The 22292-nt window shown below is 33.4% G+C and overlaps 1 protein-coding gene across 1 annotated transcript; it reads left to right on the top strand.

Annotated features, from left to right (window-relative positions):
- The first annotated feature begins 14081 nt into the window (after positions 1 to 14081).
- Positions 14082 to 16284, top strand: LOC133778146 (large ribosomal subunit protein eL15y-like). The gene is made up of 4 exons (XM_062217982.1): positions 14082 to 14202; positions 14800 to 14966; positions 15562 to 15759; positions 15877 to 16284. Exons 1-4 carry the CDS (start codon positions 14199 to 14201, stop codon positions 16120 to 16122), a joined length of 615 nt encoding a protein of 204 aa, XP_062073966.1. The 5' UTR covers positions 14082 to 14198; the 3' UTR covers positions 16123 to 16284.
- The last annotated feature ends 6008 nt before the right edge of the window (positions 16285 to 22292 follow it).

Genomic DNA, 22292 nt, shown 5'->3' on the forward strand with positions numbered 1-22292 from the left:
AAATAGGGTAAACCCCCTAGTTCCTCTGAGAACTCCTTGGCCGTGGTGGTCAAGTGGCCGCATATGTAAACATCACTACCTAAGCTCTCCACTCAAGGCTGGGTGAGCTTGCCTTTCCCTTTACCTGCACCACATAGCACCCATGAGCCAAGTCCTAGCAAGAAAACACAATATAGCATGATATAATGTCAACAATGATCATAATAATCATTCAGGACTCTCAGTCCAAAACAGAGGAGTGACAATTAGAAAAGTCACTAAAGTGGGTACAACTCCCTTTAGCCATGTGACGATAGGGTCTCCGGGGCTTAATGGATAAGTGAACCTTTCACTAGCTTAAACAGGTTAGGTGCATGATGACTCATCACCAACATAACCTACCTCATGACCATAGAGTCATAACCATGGAACACTGTTCCCTAGCCATGTGACAAGCAGTCACCTAGGCCTTAGGCCCTGGCTCTGAGTAACTAGTCCTAGACTAGCTAAGTGCTTATAAGTTTCATCGACTTTAGGGTCGGTCTAGCATTAATGCCTTAGAGTCATTCAATGTTGATATCGATTAGATCTAATCTTCAGTCGGCCCTGCATTCAGGATGCTTATGCCGTTTCTGATTCTTAGGTCAGTGATACGCGACCAGTGCCGTCCCTGACTAATCAGTGCCATACACAAGTAAACAACATCCGTTAGCATTTAATATGTAATCAATGTCCACATTTATCAACCAACATGCCTCAACAACAATCATGCATGTCATATACACAGGGTGCAGTTTTCTTACCTCAGGTTCGAGTGAGAAGTGAAACAAGAACGACTCCTGAGAATGATCGACCTTTGATTCCTTAGTGGTTACTTAATCATAACCAATTATAACCTCCATTAATGAAAATCAACAATGAAAGGGTCTTAACCTAAACCCCACTCTCGGGACCTCGAAACATGCCCACACGGTGAGTAAATTCGATCCCGGGCCTTAAGGATTGAAACCTCGAGCCAAAAACCCCTAAAAACACTCAAAACGGGATTATGGAGGAACAGAGAAGCGCTACAGCGCTGCTCCCTAGCGCCCCAACACTATACTCAGAACCCCCAACCGCCAACATTCACCTTGTGTAGCGCTATAGCGCCCTCTGATGGGCGCTGTAGCGCTACCCCCAGAACAGATCTCCCCTGAAACCTCCTTCTTCGACTCCTTCAATTCTAACCTGATTCAAATGCTTCCAAATCCCATTTTTGATGCCAAATGAACCCAAAAATCATCCTCACATACCCCAAGCATCACAACCACAAGAACCCTAGCCAAAACTCTCAACAAAACCAATCATTCAACCTAGAAATCTCAACTGAAAACCAGAACTAAAACAGAGCAAAGCAGGGATTTTAATGGCTAGAAACTTACCTCAAGCTCAGATTATGATGCTCTTCAATGGTGGAACACACTCCCAAACTCCCAAGGCTTACTTCCCAAGCTTGAATCCTCAAGAATGGCTTAAAAATCACAAAGAAAACAGAAGGAGAAAAGGTACGGGAGAACTCTTGAAGATGCTCTGTTTTCACTACCTTTCTACAGCCTTCAATGGCTAATATCTATGCTAGGGGTGAAAAGACTAAAATACCCCTAGGTCAATTAAGGGTTTCTAAAGGCTCCCAAGGGCAAAATTGGTATTTCCCACCTATCTCGTTAATCATAATTAACGCTCTCCAATTCCTGCTATTCTCAAAATACTCAACACCAATAATTCACATCCCGTTACCCTTTGTTTCCCGGAAACGCTCTAATAATTAAAATCACCCCGAGACTCATCCCAAGCCCCGAACTTAAACCTATTATGACTAGACCGCTAATTAATATTCCAAGATCGTCTCATGTCGAATAGCTCGAACAAACCCACATTATAATGTGGTCTCAACAATATGTCACCGACATAAATACAAATATACAATTACGCCCTCAATGAGCCAAATTACCAAAACACCCCTGTAATAAGATGTGGACCCACATGCATGCATTTAACATCATATTATAATATAATTCACATAAACATGCATATAATCATTTAATGGCATAATTAAACAGTTATGGCCCTCCCGGCCTACTAATCCAGCCATTAAACCGCATTAGGGATTTCAGGGCATTACACCGATGTTACTAAGTAATAAGCATGGATGAAACTTTACTCAATTTGGCCTTTAAGCAAAAATTGCTTATGTTGACAAAACAAGCTTTGTTTTTATTAATTTTTTTTGTATTTCATGATTTTGTTTTAAGATTTAAAACTAACAAAAAAAAAAAAAAAAGACCAATCTAACAAAAAAATATATATATCTAAACACAAGAAATAAGATAATCAAAAAGACTAAAAAAGAAATTATAGGAAAAAAAAACAAATAGATAAAAGGGCTAAAAAAATTCTAAATTAGTAACACTTTTAATTATTATTTTCTTTCAAAGCTAGAGGAAAAACTAACAAAGTAAATAAAAAAAAAACTAAAGTAATCCTACATACACATAAAAAAAAAAATAGCACAAAAGTAAGATAGATAAAAAAAAATGCAACAAATCCTAAATACAAATAACTAAAATAAAAAAACCAAAATAAATATATTAAAACTAAACCAACAAAATATAAGCAACCAATTTATATTTTTAATTTTTTTTTACTACAATAAAAAAAAGAGAAAAAAAAAACTAAATACACACAACAAGCTTTTTTTGTTTTTTTTTTATATTTTTTTTACAACAATAATAAATAAAAATAGAGAAAAAGAAAACTAACAAAAGAAACAATAACAAATCCTAGAAAAGAAAGGATAACAATTTTTTTTTAACAAAAAACAAGAGTAAACAAGGTAAATCTAAAAAAATAATTCCTAGAGAAATATACACAAAAAGAAAATGATAGAATTGCTTACCTCTTTTACAAAATTTACTAAAAAACTTCTTTTCACTATTACCTCCCCGACAATGGTGCCAAAATTTGATTAATGCCCAAGCGTGACTTCCACTAAACGGTGGTTGTATTATAGATCGAGCGGTCGATTCCACGATGAGGCAAATAAATAAAGTTATTCAATAAATAAAGTTTAAAGATAAATAATGTGAGAAAATTATAACAAGTGATATTTTTGTTGTTTTTTAGATTTAAAGATTAGAAATAAAGATAGGATAAAGTATGATGTAACAAAATGTAGCAAGTAGGAATGAGCAAGAGTCACATATATGCATATTTATTTAATTGGATCTTTGATTCACAAAAATTATACAAATGAATAGTTCACATCCCAACTATTGAACTATTCATTTGGAATATTTAACATTAAAGCACAAATATATTTCACAAAATGTATTTAAGTTATTAATATTCTTTTCCGTGGAAAGATGAGATCAATCTTATGAGAAATCTAAAAATGACACTATATCATTAACAATAATGCAATAAAAGATTGGACATAAAACCTAACACAAATAATATTTTTACTATTTATAAAATACGTAAAAAGAGCATGACTAATCTATATAGATTTAACAAAAGTAAATATATATGAATGGGATGGAGAAAATGATAAATATATTATCTATATTATTTTTACTAATTTGATAATACATAGAAAGTGCTTGAGAAAATCTATATACTATTAGTAAACATAAATAAGGGGGTGTTTGGTATGGGGGTTTGGTTTGGTGGGAATGGGAATGTTAATTCTAACATATGTTTGGTAAATTTATTTTTAATGGCTTGGGGGTTTGTGTTTCCAAGTGGGTCCCATTTTTTAACTTGATTTGAGAATAATCTTAACCCCTTTAAACACTTAAGTTTCACATTCCCTTAATCTAAATCCCCTCTAACTCTACTCCCCCAAACCCAAACCTCATACCAAACACCCCCTAAATGAGTAATGATATGTGCACCTAAAATATGCACCCAAACATTACACACAGTGACATGTCACTGCTTTTTAAAACTGTAAGTCCCTATTTTTATAAATGTGATTGGCTAGGCTAAACTGCTACATCACTGTGTATAATATTTGGGTGCACATATCATTACTCTAAATAAATATAACAAGGTGAAGAAATAGAGATGAAAGAAGATAAATCACTCAAATATATAAACTTTAAGCACATGGTGAATCAAAAATACCAAATAAAGTCATAGTGCATATAGGATCATCCTAACCTTCCCAAGAAGGTTAGCCTATTATGCTAGACATTCTCATAAAATTCTAGAGAGAAAATATGAGAAATTAGACTAGAATTTAGTAGAGTTTTGCTACCTAAAAATTACATACCAAGTGTGAAAGAAGAGTCTCTATTTATAGAAGAAGAAAATGACAAAGGAAATTAAACAACAAATGAGGTTTACAAAATAAATCTGAAATATTAATAATAAAATATAATTTTGAAAAATCAAATCTTATTATTAATATTAACCTAACTATTTTAGTGAACGGTCATCATACCCATTTTCTTCTAAATCAATAACAAAATGTGAGGTTTAAAGCTCAAAATGGAAGGTCCAATGCCCAAAATGCACAAGAAAATGGGCTGGAAGGTGGCGTATGGCAGTTGGAGCATTGACCCATTCGCAACCAATAAGAGCACGCCACATGTCGCACGCTTAGGGGTGAAGGCAGGTGGGCTGGGCGCAGGTCACGCGAGTCATGCGTGTCTGGGTGCGGGTCAAGTAGGCGAGTCGCTGGAGGACGCATGGCGGGCTGCGAGAGTGCCACCTAGCGCGCTGGAAATAGGCAGGGGATGGGTTAGGTGGTAGGCCTGGGTCCTTTGGGCCGATTCTTGCTGGGCTTTTGGACCACAAGAATGCCACTTTCCTTCATTTTCTTCATTCTTACTTCTTTCTTTCTTCTTTTTTTTTTAATGTCCAAATTCAATTTATTTCCTGAAAATTAAACACAAATTAAATTAAAATTAAAATTTTCAATTATAAAATATATTACAATAAATTCATGAAAATATTAATTAAAACTTAATTTATTTTACACTTTAATGCTAATAAATTGATATTTTTGAGCACTAATCAATCATTTAGCCAAAAGCATTGACGTGGCATTGAAATACCATCGATGTGGCATCAAAATGGAAGTATCCAGTTTTTAAAGTAGGTATGCCATCGATATGTCATCGAAACGGCATCGATGTGGCATCGACATTTCTAAATTCATTGTTCTTTAATCATTTAGCCATAAGCATCGATGTGGCATCGAAATGAAAGTATAACAATTTTAATCATAAAAAAATATACTATTGTGTACCATTGAATAGCCATCAAAATGACATTTTTTATATACAAAACTAAGGGGAAATCAAAATAAAGTTCTAACATATTGAAAAATTCAAGGGTACACGTTCTCATAAAAAATATCGATGCATAATTTATCCTTGAAGTATTGAATATGGTCCTAGATGGCATATGATAAGGGAATATCTCCAAGAATGAACTCCAAGTGCTTGATGGCGAATCTCCACTGAAATCGCATTTGTGAGTTTATTGAAAATTAAAGGAGAACCGTGTTATGACAAACTGAAGTTAGTACGTCTAAATACCTGGTTCTAGACTATGGGACAATATCAGTGGACATGCGTCGCCAATCAAAGTTTGGAACGACGATCTTCGGTCTAGCTATTTTCAACTTGGGGTGTCCTTTAAACATACCAGAAGCATTGAGTAAATATAGAAGCATACCAGTCCAAGGCTCGATCAACTCAATCAACTTAGCATGACTAAAGTTGGAATGATCTGAGTAAAAAACAGTGATCATCCAATCAGTCAAATTTATCTCGCAAAGGACCCAATGACGATTTTCTAGGCACCAGTGGAAGTAGATCTCGTTGCAATCACCCCAAGGCTTCTTGTATTTTTTAGCATATCCTTTCGTGAAATTAAGAATGTCCTCATCCCATTGCTAAGTCCTGCTCTTGTTCTTGAAGTCGTCATATCTAGCAGGAATATACTGTGCAAATGATGAATCAAGTACGATGGCTTTCACAGGGTATGTCTTCGGTAACTCAAAAGACGTCTCCGAATAAGATAATTCATAGCATCAAGATGCTGCAAATAAATAGAGTATCGTTAAAATAGAGTAAACCAAACTGAGCTTGTACAAATCATCAGATACATCGCATATACTAAAAGCTCGTTCCAACATATTGAACTTAATGTATTTCTCGGGTCCCACATTGAAATATGTATCGAGTAGGTGGGAGGACGTAAGGTGAGGTTGAATGTCAGCGACAAGTGGTGACAGGAGCAGCTCAGGCCAGTCATAATGACAAACTCGTGCACCCTAAACTTGTTGGGGTTTTATGCCTTAATAAAAACTCAAATTCTTTGTAATCTCATTTTATTATCAATAAAAGAATATAAATCATTTTTTGACTTGGTCAATCACTTTGCTCACATGTTTTATTTTCATGATTATTTGTTTAATATAAACTTCTATTAAATCCCAAGCATATAGCTAATCTTATTTATAGTGACGTAATCACAGTGGAATATAAATATGATTATATGTTCAAAATAAGTTAGTCCCAAGATTAGTCAGTGCACCGGATTTATACTGACTTGCCAATCTACGATATGATCTACTTACACATTATAGTGTTATGTTCTTTCCAGAACATTAGCAAAGTAGATAAGATCGGATGTATTTGTTACATCGGACTGGACCGATATTGACAGTTGATAAGATAAGTAAACATACAGTTATTATCTATTCTAGTCATATCATATAGTTGACCATAGGTCAATTCAATCTCAATTCTGAGTGGTTAGTATTCTAACTGATTGTATTATTTGAGTTCTTTGACTTGTTCATTACCAGCTTACCCTACAAACTAGCACATACTTACATCTTGGGAACTCGGTAGTATAATTGAGTAGGAGTGTTAATCATAGATATGAACATCTATAGCTTCTGATGAAGAAGTGAAACGATGGTTTCCTTTTATTTTGGTTCAAGGTGTTAAATGATAGAGATCTCATTTCAGTAATTAAACTAGTTTACTGAAATATCATTTACAAGGAACTAAGTGTTTTAAAGATAAAATACAATGAGAGGTAAAACGGTATTTTAGTCTTATCTCATTGTAGACCGTCTATAGAGGATTGAATGACAATTATAGTTGTAATAATAGATAATTAATAACGTATCTATATTTGTTATAGAGCGTTCTATGAATTCAAGAGTGCAATTCCGAGTCTATAGTGGAGCCACGAGGAATTAATAAGTTAATAAATTTATTTGTTAGATTTAATATAACTTATTGGAGCTTGATTTCATAGGCCCATGGTACCTTGGATAAAATCATCTAAATAGTCTCAATTAATTGATTTAATCATCAATTAGAATTATCAAAGTTGACCAGGTCAATTTTGGATAGTTTCACAGATTTGTGTAATTTTGAGAAGAAAAGAGAAGTTTTGGCAGATTTATTAATTAAGATAAATTGGTATCTAAATTAATAAATAAATTTAAATCAAGGTTCAAATTATAAATAATTAATTTGATAAAGGATTTAAATAATTATTTAATTAATTAAATCAATAGAAGATAATACAAGTCTTGATTTTAAGTCCAATGGGCTTATAATCAAATGAGAAATTTCACGGGTCTATAGCCCATGATAATTTCGACCTAGGGCTTTAAAATGCCTATTATTTTATTGATTTTTTAATTAAATTAAATGACCTAATTGAGTCTATAAAATGAGTGCTTAGAGAGAAGTCAAAACATAAGTCACAAGTCAGATTTTCTGATAGTTTTAGATTCTCTCTAAACACAAGTAATTTTCTAAGCCTCTTTGTTATTTTCTCTTCTTCTCTCTATATCTATCTCATGTGTTGAGAATTGCCCACACTAGTCTAGGTGGTTCTAAGGATACATTGGAAGATTGTAAAGAAAATAGAAGATCGGTTCAGTTTCTTGATAATACTCTGAGGATACAAGAGTTAGAGAAACTGAAGGAAGGACTATTTAATTCCGCTGTGTATACTGTAAGTATTATATTCTTTGATTCTCTTTGAATTCAATTTTAGAAACATGTTTTAGACTATCTCGTATTAATTTGTTTAATATTAGATATACATGAAAATAAATAAAGATCACGTATAAGCTAATCTAACAAAACTTACATAAGTTTGGGCCCATCAAGAAGTGTACCTCATCGCCACGCGGAGACTTCACCTTCCACAAAAGCAGTGTGTGCACCAATGCCCCAGAGAACGAAAAGGTAAGGGTTGTGAAGAATGGTTTAAAAATAGACTCATTCACCCTCCCCAACAATCCATGTTCCTCAAACCTTTTTTTCAATTTAGTCAACCTCCCGGAACCCCTATAGGTCATACGACCGACTTAATGATCCTCTATGGGGATCTCAAGCGGTGGGATACTTTGGGTGGCATCTGCAAAATATCCACACAAAAAAAGAGAATTAGTTAGATAAATTTACAAAAAAAAACTCAATATGCTGTTATCATCGAAATGTCATCACATTACCATCGATTTGACATCGAAGCAAAAAGCAAAAATAAACATATACAAGTATGCATCGAAACAATATCGAAATACTATTGATATACCATCGAAACTAATGTTACAAATCAACAAACAAATTATCGATATGCATCGATATACATTTAATAAATAACAACTGAACTAAGCCACCATCAAATTAGTATCGAAATAACATCGAAATCGATTATATACAAAATAAAATGGGATATTTGCAGCGAATAAACCTAAGTTTTTTACTTTATAACACTTAAATACCCAAGTCTTTTTTTTTTGCGGCTAAAATACCTTTCGTCAACATTTTTGGCAGCCGTAGGTACCTGGTTGTTAAGTTCCAGGTAAGCACCTATGTGTCAACCTCTAATTGGTTCAAGTTATATAATTTTTATTTTTCATTTAAAAAATCATTTAAACATTAAAAAAATTATTTAAAATTTTAAAAAAATTAAAAATCAATAAGAAATAATAAAAAATATTAAAAAAAAAATCATTTTTCCCCTTTCTTTCTCTCCCTCTTCCCTACATGATACCCCCTTCTTCCCATTCTGTTTTCTTCAGATCCCCCTTTCAACTTCAATGGTTGACAACTTCAATGGCACCTCGTCGACTTCAAGGTGTCTAGGTGCACCGTCCACGATCTGCAACAAAGCTTGGGAGATTTGAGATCTGATTATTGGAAGCTTGGGATCTTGGTTTGTGGGTGACGGATGAACGGATATGTGACGTTGTGGCTGATGGACATCAAGTTCATGGGTGGTTAATGGACGGATGGAGCTGGAAAGCTGTGGTTGACCTTCTTCTTGCATTCTTTTTTTTTTCTTGCTAGCTTGGAACTTTGGTGGGTGAAGATTCGACAGATGCTTCTCTTTTGGATTTTTTTCACATTTGAGATGGGGTTTAATTTTTTGATTGCTGAATTGATATTTGAGAAGATGCCTTGATGGGTTTTTGGATTTCTGTTCTTGTAATTTTATTTATATTGAGATTTGAATGCAGGTTCAAATTTTAATTTAGTTAAAGAATGTTTTTCTTGTGTTGCTTACACTCATTTGGATTGAAATGTTGAACTTTTTACGGTTTGGGAATAAATATATTGTATTGTTCTTGAATCTTGGTTTGCTCGAATTTTAGGATTACTTGAATCTGAGTTTGGTATTTGCTTGAACCCGATCTTGAAAATTCTGGGTTTATTTTTTCTTTTCTTTTCAAATTTGTTGAAAAAATTCTAGGTTGTTGTATTTGAGATAAGCAATAAGAGTTTGACTTGTTTGTAGAGACCAATGGTCGATGGGTACGAGATGATTTGTTTTGGGTCTATTCCATTTTTTGTAATTTTTTTTTTTTTGCAACATTCCATTTTCTGTAATAGGTTATGAATGTAATGGATTCTTATATAACAAGCAAAGAAGATGAACAATAATTTTAGTTAGTTTTATGGGTTAGAAACTTTTGGAATAATTTTGGATTTGTATTTGATTTGTTATAAATGAGTTTTAATAAATTTATTAAATTTAATTTGTTTAAAAATTTTGATTTTTTTAATTTTTAAGTTAAGTTAATCTAATTTACTTTCTGTTTAAATTTAATTTAGGTATTAAGTTTTTAAATTACTTTTTAATTTTTATAATCATTTTTTATTTTTTATGATATTTTTGATAATTTTTAATGTTTAAATGATTTTTTTAAATAAAAAATAAAAATGATATAACTTGAACCAATTAGAGGTTGACATGTAGGCGTTTACCTGACACTTAACAGCCAGGTACCTACGGCTGCCAAAAATGTTGACGAAAGGTATTTTAGCTGCAAAAAAAAAAGACTTAGGTATTTAAGTGTTATAAAGTAAAAAACTTAGGTATTTTCGCCCCAAATATCCCAAATAAAATCAACAAACAATGTATTGATATGCCATCGAAATAGCATCAATTATGCATCGAATATCTTTCAAGTAGATAACATATAAAAGCCATCGACATCGCATTGACATAGCATCGATGCATCACCATTTAAATTAGTGTGATCGAACAACCATCGAAATGACATTGAAATAACATCAACATAACATTGAAATTAATATAATCAAAAGATAACCAAAATCAAGAAAGCATCGAAATACCATCGAACTAGAATCGAAATTGCATCGATGGACATTTAACAAATAACAACTAATACTAAAAAACCATTGAAATCAGCATCGACATATAATTGAAATTTCATCGATTTTATACATAAAGAAAACTGAAAACCATGCAAGCATTGAAATGACATTAATATACCATCGATTGACTATCGCCTCTATTTAATGGTCCATCGAAATACCATCGATTGAGCATCGATGACACAACATTTCAATTATTTAAAAATATACACATGCACTGAATGTCATCGAATTACCATCGATTAAGCATCAAAATGACATCGAAATGGCATCGAATGAACATCGATCGACAAAAAATTTGCAGAACTTAAACCCAATCTTCCAAAACGATGCACATAGAATCAAACCCATTTAAAGCCATATTTTTTCAAAATAGAGATTAAAATCCTATATTAGGATTAAAATCAAACCCAATTCATCGATTTTATACATTACGATTCAAATTTTTTTTTAAGAAAACATAAAACTATTGCCGATGACAGAGAAGATGGTGGCGACGACAGCTGTGACGAGGAGAGAGAGAGAGTTTCACCTGAGAGAGATAGTGATAATGTGAGGGGTCTGAGAGGTTGAGAGAAAATTCGGCTGAGAGAAAAATGAGAGAGTTTGGCTGGGATGAGAGTGTTTAATGTTAGGAGTGTTTTTGTCCAAAAAAAAATTAGAATTAACATATGTTTGGAAAAGTAAGTTATGTAGGTATTTTAACAAAATTAGCTATGTTATAGGACATAAAATTTGAGAAATTATAGGAAATGACTCAAAATAAATGCATTAAAAAGTTAATATCCTCATTTTTAAAATTGTAGAGAAATGAACATTTTACATTGTTGATTGCCTAAATTGCCATTTTTTATAATTTATTTATTTATTTAGGACTGCATGACTTTAATATAGTGATATATGTATATTAGTTTTGTTTAATTAGTTTTTATTTTAAAGTTATATGGATTTTTTAAGTTTTTTATAGGTTGTTGGTATATTATTTTTCAATTAGTGTATATATATTTTTTGTGGTATGATATATAATTTTTTTTTTTGTGATATTTAGTTTCTATTTTATTATACATAGTGGTAGTATATAATTTTGTATCATAGTATATACATTTTAGGGATATTTGCGGCGAAAATACCTAAATTTTTCAAATTATGACACTTAAATACCTAACTCTTTTTTTTTGCGGCTAAAATACTTTCCATTACACTTTCTTGGCACCCGTTGGTACCTCACCGTTATCTAACAGATCAGCGCCTATGTGACAATTTTTGATTGGTCCATATTATTATTAATTGAATTTCTATTTAAAAATTCATTTAAATATTTAAAAATGAAATAAAACTCATTAAAAATCTAATAACAAATTAAAATTTATTTAAAAATCATACTTTAATTAAATTAAAATTAAAAATCATTATTCAAAATACCTAAAACTAAAAATCTAATTAAAATATATACATTTTTTCTCTTTCTCTATCCCGATTGTTCATCCTCACTGTTCTTCCTCTTCTTCTTTTTTCTGGGTTGCTAGGTGGGATTGCTTGGACCGAAGGAGGACAAAGAGCACAGATTTGGGTTTGCTTGGATGGAGCTCAGCAGTCGGCATGTAGGCTGGAGAAGATGGATCTGCGATGCCGATGGGGCTAGCTTCAGACGGAACTCCGACAACCCTTGAGCATGGAATGGCTAGTGATGGGTCTTCATGCGCCTCTTCGACATGGGGCAGAGATGGAGACTGAGAAGTGGCTGTGGTTGGGCTCCAGTGATTGAGGCAGGCTGGGCATCTCTGGAGAAGATGGATCTGCGATGCCGATGGGGCTAGCTTCAGACGGAACTCCGACAACCCTTGAGCATGGAATGGCTAGTGATGGGTCTTCATGCGCCTCTTCGACATGGGGCAAAGATGGAGACTGAGAAGTGGCCGTGGTTGGGCTCTAGTGATTGAGGCAAGCTGGGCATCTCCTGATGCTACATCTTTAGTTCAACAGGGCAGATCTTCAAGGGTGGCTTCAGTGCGAAGCTTCACGACAGAGGCATGGATGCGAACTTGGCTTCTCCGAGATCTGGGGCTTCGTCTTCGTGGAGATTTGGGGCTTCGTCAAGACAAAGGCGTGGATGGCTTTGCGACTGGGTTGCTTCGGAATTGTGGATTTCTTCATATTTGGGTATTGTTTGATTGATTTTGTAATGTTGTTTGTACTGATTTTGAGATTAGCTTTGATTGAATGTTTGAATATTTGTATGGATTTGAATTGTTTGAGATCTAAGATCTGAATTGTTTGAAAGTTTGTATTGATTTTGAAATTTGTTTTGATTATGAGATTGGATTGAAATGTTAATTTTTTTATGATTTGGGAATATAGACTTTGTAATTGTTCTTAAGTTTGGGTTAGCTTGGATCTTGTAAATCTAGGTTTGTAAATCTGTGTTTTAGATCTTACCAGCTTGGGTTTGCAAATCTTGGAAACAATGTCTTATTTAGTTCTTAATTGTTTTAAATTTATTTTAATTTTGATAATGTTTTAATTTTAATTAGTTATTAATCAGATTTCTGTTTTATTTTTAATAAGATTTTTATTTTTAGGGATTTTAATTAATAATATTTAATTTTAATTTAATTAAAATATGAATTTTAAATCATTTTTAAGTTTTTATTAGATTTTTATTTAATTTTTAAATATATAAATGAGTTTTTTTAATTAAAAAATAAAAAATATACACTTAGACCAATTAGAAGCCACCACATAGGCGCTTTCCTGACACTTAACGGCCAGATACCTACGGAAGCCAAGAAAGTGTAACGTTAGGTATTTTAGCCATAAAGAAAAAGAGTTAGGTATTTAAGTGTTATAAAGTGAAAAACTTAGGTATTTTCGCCGCAAATATCCCTACATTTTAATGGTAGTATATAACTTTGTTAGCATAGTATATACATTTTTTAGTAATAATTTTGTAAGTTTTGATGGTATATTATTTTTCAACTCAGTATATATATTTTTTGGTATGGTATATCATTCAACAACCCATAAAAAACGAAAAAAATCAAAATAACTTTAAAATAAAAACTAATTAAACAAAACTAATATACATATACCATAATATTAAAATATTTAGAATAAAATAATAATTTGTTAAATGACATATTTAGTAATAAATGATATTAAAAAGATGATTAAACTATTTTACTACAAAATTAAAAATATATACATTTACTTATTTTCACACACTATTAAAACTCATTTTCCACCGTGCCCCAATCAAATTTCCCTTTTAATATCAAATTGAGTTGTGAGGTTAATTTTGCATGAAGCTAACCTGGGCCTAACCGTAGGACTATTTGGTTTCTTACCTGGTCTTACTAATGGGCCATATTTATGATATGGGCTTAATTTTTGGCCCATATTAAAAGTCCATGGCCACGTTCAACCTTTATAAAGGTCGGGTTCATCTCAAACCCTAGTTCTCAGCGAAGCGAAAACCTCAGCCTACTTCGTGCGCAGCTCATTTCTGATTCAATGGGTACCTTTTCTATTTTCTTCTGTGTATCCTTAAACCCTAAACTCAGGTTGATTATGATATGTGATTCTAACGTGTAATTGTACATTCTGTGGTTTGATATATGTGTATATGTATATTTTAGAGGATATGTTTTCGGTGTTGCTCAACTTTTTTCTAGAGATATGTATTGGCTATGTTTGAATGATTGGTATGCACATAATTGATCTTCTTACGGATAAAACCAGGAAGTAGCAGAACATAATGGGCGATGAAGTTTCTTGTTTTTCTTTTTATTAATTTTTTTTAAAATGAAAAAAAAGTTGGGTCAGTTAATAGTTTATGCATTGGAGCGTTTTTGCTACTAGTATCCGAGATAAAGCAGAAAATAATTCTCAGATCTGTATATTTAGTGGTTTTTTTTAGGGGAAGTAAGGTTTAGTTTAACGAGTTTATTTATTTATGGTATTCATTTCTCTAAGATGCCATGGTGTTTTGTGCTAGAAGAATTTCAACATGTGTATTTAATTTATATGTGAAGTGCAAAACAGCAAGTGCATTTTTCTTATTTTGAAATTTTAATGTTTTAGTTATAGCTTCTAATTGAGTTTGGTGATTTAGGGGCTTACAAGTACGTTTCGGAGCTATGGAGGAAGAAACAATCCGATGTGATGAGGTTCTTGCAGAGGGTAAGGTGTTGGGAATACCGCCAGCATCCTTCCATCGTCCGAGTCACTAGGCCAACACGCCCAGACAAAGCTCGTCGTTTGGGTTACAAGGCCAAGCAGGTATTTTTGATGGTTTCAATACCTGAAAATGCAATTAGTGTTAATCATGTTAATTGTCAATTATAAATGTTCAGCTTGTTCGAGATTGTTTTGATCTTGAATGATGGGTTTGTAGCTAGCAAGCTTTTTGTTGGTGTTTTCTTTCACTGTGAAAACTACTATTTGATTCATTTTCTCTTAGCTCTTTAGGAATTAATGTTATTCTAATGGTAATGTAGATACGCTGAAGGTCTTGTATAGCATTAGTTGTTACTACTTGCTGGTGTGGTATCAGTTCCCTGATGGCCAAAGTCTTCTTAGGGACATGGCTTTGGTAAATTGATTGGGTGTTTGTATACCCAGCTATATAAAATAAAATATCACACAACTGACCATGCAAGCTCTGTATATTTCCAACTCTTGCTTTTGACTTGAGATGATGCAAACAATGGGCCATGTTTGGGGAGCAAACAAGTTAATGTGCCTGGCTCTGGCTTGTGTTGAAGTCTGTGATTGTGTTATTGTTTTGTAAATCACTTCAATGGCTTGGGAATTAGTCTCGTGTTTGCAGTTATTTCATTATTTGGTTCTGAAACTATTTGATTGGTGATTTTAGGGATACGTTGTTTACCGTGTACGCGTGAGGCGTGGTGGAAGAAAGAGGCCAGTCCCCAAGGGTATTGTCTATGGTAAGCCCACAAACCAGGGAGTTACTCAATTGAAGTTTCAGAGAAGCAAGAGGTCTGTTGCTGAGGAACGTGCCGGACGCAAGTTGGGAGGTCTCAGGGTTCTCAATTCCTACTGGATCAACGAGGTCAATATTTCTACCCTTTAAAGGCCTTGAAAAAAAAGTCTTATTTTTATTATTGTTTTTTTCTTTTAGATGCTATTCTATCTTGTATTTTTGTGACTGAGTATAGTGTTGATGCAGGATTCGACTTACAAGTACTTTGAGGTGATATTGGTGGATGTTGCCCACAACGCAGTCCGTAATGACCCAAGAATCAACTGGCTCTGCAATCCTGTTCACAAGCACAGAGAGCTTCGTGGTCTTACCTCTGCAGGCAAGAAGTTCAGAGGTCTGCGTGGAAAGGGACACAGGAACCACAAGAACCGACCTTCCCGCAGGGCAACATGGAAGAAAAACAACACTGTCTCTCTTCCGCGTTACCGTTGATTTTGGTCGTATTGTTTGTGTTTTTGGATCATTTTCAGGACATTGTCTCGAGAACGTTGTAGTTGTTATTTTGCGTTTGAAATTTTGGAGATTGATATACCTTGAGTCATGTTTCATTTGAATGATTTGCTATCTAATTTAATATATCTAGTTTTTATGGTATTTCATTGGATAATTTGTTTTATTACCGTCTGAGGACACATCATTTATTCTCTCTTATTATCTTATGCCCTATATGAAGCAATTTTCTAAATTGAAGAGGTATTAAAATAGCTTTAATTTTCTAAATTTTCAATCCCCGGCAACGGCGCTAAAAACTTGTTGTGAAAATTGATTTAATTAAAATGTGCAAGTGTACACAGTCACAAAACAAGTAAGAAAGTAGTAAGTATTCAAGATCGTTTCCACGGGGATTGCAAATTAAAACTAAATGCAAAAATTAATTACTAAACAATTACACTAGTGAACAATTTGAATGTCTTTGATTTTTCAATTAACCCAATAAAAAGAAAGTAAAATTACTCAAAGTAAACTGAACAAGAACCTTGAGAGAAATATATAAATTTTAAAATGGACTTGAATCATTGAATCCCCCTATATTATTTTTCCTGAACACATTGCGAACGTATTGCTGCAGCAATTTTCTAGCAAAACTCCCAGGATAACAAAAAGTTCATTTAACACGCATAAAATTTTCCCAAATCTTATGACCTTAATTCTTCTACCTAATTAAACATATTCCTATGCAAAAATCAGATTTAAGAATGCAATCACAGTTCACTTCTCATATGTTACACAAGGTAATTAACATATCCCTATATTAATTACTAACATAACCTAACCTAGATTATGACTTGTGTCATTCAAGCTTTTCCTATTACATTCAACCTTTCCAGCATTAAATATAATTAAAATAACTTGCCATTGCTGGCCAAACAACAACAAGAAATCAATTTAAGCACACTTGAATGATTAAGGGAGATTTTACTAAAATAAAGTGCAAGAAATGGATAGATTATAACATAGGGTTCATCAACAATTCAAGCCACCAAGAACTTAGTTCATGGCTGATTTCATATACATTAATTCATAATCAAAACAGCCCATAATATTTAGTTAAAATCCAACTCAGAAATTAATACAATAGAGTTTAGAAAGAGGAGAAAAACAAATCCAAATGATGCTTGAGTTTCTTTGGTTGGCCTCTTTCTTTCTTGAACCTCTCTTCTATTTCTTCCTGGCGTTTTTATCTGATATTCTCTCTGGTTTTCTTTGCCAAAAATGGCTGCTGGTTGTATGTTACGACTGGAGCATTATTTTGGTATATTAGGTTTTCTTCTTCTCCTCCAAAAGTACCATAATGCCCATCTTTTTCTCCCAAAACATAAAGTCTTCTTTCTCTTTTGTCATTTTCTCCAAAATGCTTATTAATTCCTACTGCCATTGCCACATCAGCCGAAATATAAGCTTGCCTCTTGACTGCCACGTGTTCCCTCCTCCAAAATACACCTGATCACAATGCTTCAGTCTTGCTGCAGCAATCCTGAATATTCAGCCATCAACACATAAATTCATCACAATAAATTAATATGCTAACTCATTCTTTTGTGCACATATCTATCCATGAAATCATTATCTTTAACCCAAGAGCTATTAAAAACTAAAAATAATTACACTTAATTAAAATAATGAAAACATCAAAGATAACTACAAAAACTAAAATTAAACTAACATCACTCATGATTTTTTCACAATTATAAATTCAAAATCACATGAAATAACTCTTTATTCCAGAGTTATCAATTTCATTGGATAATTTGTTTTATTACCGTATGAGGACACATCATTTATTCTCTCTTATTATCTTATGCCCTATATGAAGCAATTTTCTAAATTGAAGAGGTATTAAAATAGCTTTAGTTCTATTCATGCGCATTGCGCTATCCCTTTCGCAGAGGCAGCTAAGTAATTATTAAACGATTTGAATACAGAAATTTGTCTTTGAAATGCATCAGCAGTTTTACCAACTCAAAAGCTTTCCATTGATATAGCTATCGATTACACTATGCAACATGATAAGCCATTTGAATTGGATGATAATGCTGGCAGTTTACTTCCATCCGCTTCACTTTCTTAAAATAGGTCACACCAATGTGTTTCAATTACATTCCATTTTCATTCCACATGTATATTATTCTGTGCATTGATTTTTAATGGAGAATTTGAGGCTTTTGAGTACGAGTAATGATATGTGTACCCAAAATATACACCTACTGTTTTAAAAAGCAGTGACACGTCACTATGTGTAATGTTTGAGTGCATACTTTAGGTACACATATCATTACTCTTTGAGTATATAATATTTCGAAAATTCTATATGGGTTTTCATTGCTCTTTCTTGATTATTGGGTCTTGATGAAGTCTTAGGATTTGAATTTTGTAGCCTTTGGTACGAGGGTGTTGGGTGATTGGAAATCACAATTTGATGGAAACTAATCACTTTGTTTATATATTTGCTACTTTTAATTAAAACTATTAGTTTTTGCTCTAATGACTGAAAATAAAATTTGTTGTTTTGTTTGTTTAGAATGATTATGTTGTTGTTGTGTTAGGATGATTTTTTGGTTGCTATTTATTGTTATGAGAAGTGCTATGGATCAACCTCTTATTCAGACACTTACTTTCTCATTGACACCTGGAAGAGCTTATATAAATAATTTTTAATGAGAGGTTGAACCATGATTTGTCCATAGCACTTCTCTTATTGTTATTTGTCTGTTTGGTTGATTAAGTTGAGTTTTTAATACTAGTGGATAAATTGCTTTTGTCATTTATTTTGGTTGCTAGATTGATTTTGTGTCAAATCAACTTAGTAAAACTTCAACAACTATAAAAATTCTTATCAAGTTCAAAAATAAAAAATTAGTGAAACAACTATAAAAATTCTTATCAACTTAAAAAAAAAAATTAGTAAAACAACTATAAAAATTCTTATCAACTTCAACAAAAAAGAAAGCAACCTAATCAAAATAATGTAAGTAACCAAATCAATCTCATTATGCAACCAAATCATCTATAGATTTTCCTAAATCAGCCTCAACAAACAACCAAATTAACTATGTATATTCTTTTCAACTATATCAAATATAATTTTTTATTATTTTTTGTTGTTGTTTTTATATTAGTTATTAAGTTGTTTTTGTTATCTATTTTGGTTGCTTAGATGATTTTGTGTCGAAGCAATCAAAACATTACCAAACTGTATTTTTTATTATTTTTTTAAGAAAATTCCGTTGTTTAAAGAAAATAATTGAGTGTATGAATGAAAAAACATCATAAAACCAGTCACAATGAAAGTAGTAAAATACCTCAAACTTTAAAATGTAGCTAAAAAAAAGCAAAATAAGCTTTTAATGGATGATGTATTCTCGTGGCTTGGTGCAAAATGACTCTTATTGATATGTGAAAGTAATTAAATGTCAATGTTTTTAATTTTGTAGTAAAATAGCATAACCACCTTTTCAATATTACATATTACTAAATATTCCCTTTAGCATATTACTATATGTGGATGCCAAAAATCCACAAGGAAAAATATATGATTCCGTGTTAAAATGAGTAAGGGACTGTGAACATGAAATAATTGACCCAACAAGCAACACAAGCTAAGTTATAGAGTTCAGGCTAGCCTAAAGCCTAAGAGCCTAAGACATTAATGCTCATATAAGGATGAGCCTCATTGTGCAAGATGACCTCTGTGGATGCCAAAAAAAAAAACATAACACACTCCCGAGGTAGTCTCGGGAGACCATGGGTCAAATGATGAAACCTTCGCTCCTACCTTGGTTGCATTGTTGCAAGACCCCAGACATGCATACACCGCGCACTCGTGAGACCCTCCGTCTCGCACATGTGCACCCAACTGCATCGCGCCTCACGAAGCCACAACCCTGCCTCGCAAGACCCTTATTCTCGTGCATGTGCACCCAGCTGCCTCGCGCCTCGCGAGACCCTCATCTCACGCATAGGCACTAAGCTTCCTCGTTGAAGGCGCCATGTCATGTCTACGCGTCTCGCCCCCAGTGTGTGCACGAGGCGCCGTGTCCCATCACATACGCCACAGGCCTTGTTGAAGAGGCCTTATCTCCCTCCCTGCGATAAGCACCACCAACAGGGCACATTCTAAGTTGATCTACAGTTATCTTTCCTCAAACCCATTCTATGTTCTTTCTTAGTCATTCTCTTACTAAGCTTTGAGTTTTCCGATCTAACATCGTTGACAAGTTCTCACCATCAACACTATTTTATTCTAAATATTTTAATATTATGGTATACGTATATTAGTTTTGTTTAATTAGTTCTTATTTTAAAGTTATTTTGATTTTGTTTCATTTTTTATGGGTTGGTGAATGATATACCATACCACAAAATACATATACCGAGTTGAAAAATAATATACAAACAAAATTTACAAAATTATTACTAAAAAAGGTATATACTATGCTAACAAATTTATATATTACCGTGAAAATGTATATATCATGATACAAAATTATATACTACCATTATGTATAATAAGAAATATCATAAAAAAATGATATATCGTACCACAAAAAATATATCTACTAGTTGAAAAATAATATACCAACAACCCATAAAAAACTTAAAAAATCAATGTAAATTTAAAATAAAAACTAATATACATATATCACTATATTAAAGTCATATATTCCTAAATAAATAAATAAATAATAGAAAATGATAATTTAGGTAATCAACAATGTAAAATGGTCATGTAATGCCCTACTACTAAGGGACTGTTACACTGTATATTTTAAATAGTGCTAAACTCACTAAACAAGTTATTTGTCCTTAACCATGTAACTAAACGTGATTAAAGATTTATGGTTAAAATTTTTGGTCAAAGGTAAAATCGTTTCACTAAAATGTTTACTTTATACATGAGATCCCAAAATACATTTAAAAAGGTTAATTATAATGGAAAAGTTATAACCAGCCGACCTAAGCGGCAAAATAGGGTTTGACCCTAGTTCTTCTTTAAAACCTCGTCCATGGTGGTCGAGCAGCCGCATATGTACACATCGTCACCGAAGCTCTCCAACTTTAGGACGGTCCAACTCTCTTTTCCCCTTACCTGCACCACAAAGCACCCGGGAGCCAAGGCTCGGCAAGAAAACTTAAGCATGCTCATAAGCAGTTAATAACATGTTACCAAATCATAATAAGCATGTCTAGTAGTAATAAACCTACTCATGCATGCATACCATCCATATAAATGACTACAACGTCATATGGGCCAATAGCCCAAGATAAATGATCAATGAATCATACTGGGGCCCAATGCCCAAAATACATGATTAATAAATCATACTAGGGTTCCGCGCCCTAGGATATGGGACTAATAAGTCACCCCAGGACCCTTTGCCCTATCCTCTGTATAATAGCCTTGGAGCTGGCCTAGCGTACCTGACGCTATAACTTTCCACGACCAATAGGTCAGTCAAGCGTATATCACGCTCGTGATTAGGCATAACCATATCGACCAGCGCTCAACGTGCTATTGCCGTCCTTGACTCATAAGTCAATGCTTTTTTACTAGCAATCAACATGCTATTGCCGTCCTTAACTCATAAGTCAATGCTTTTCGATCAGCACTCAGCGTTCTAAGGCCATCCTTGACTCATAAGTCAATGCTTTTCGACCAGCATTCAGCGTGCTAAGGCCGTTCTTGACTTATAAATCAAGTCTGGGGCCCAACCCTAAGATATGGGACTAATAAGTCACCTCGGGGCCCATTGCCCATCCTCTATATAACCAGCCTTAGAGCTGGCCCAACATGCCTAGCACTGAGTTTTCCATGACCATTGGGTCGGACAAGCGTATGATGCGATTCTGGTTAGCCTAACCAAAATGACCAGCGCTCAGCGCACTATTGCCGCCCTTGACTTATAGGTCAATGCTTTTCGACTAGCGCTCAGCGCACTATTGCCGTCCTTGACTCATAAGTCAAGCCTTTCTTAATAAGATAATGTAGACAAACATATATCATATATCAGATTTCCAAATATAAAACATTCAACATGCTTAATCAACAATCACAAGCATAATCATAATCATGCACATTCTTAGGCGTTCATGCCCTATTCATA

Source organism: Humulus lupulus, chromosome 5, assembly GCF_963169125.1.
Source record: "Humulus lupulus chromosome 5, drHumLupu1.1, whole genome shotgun sequence".
NCBI lineage: Eukaryota > Viridiplantae > Streptophyta > Magnoliopsida > Rosales > Cannabaceae > Humulus > Humulus lupulus.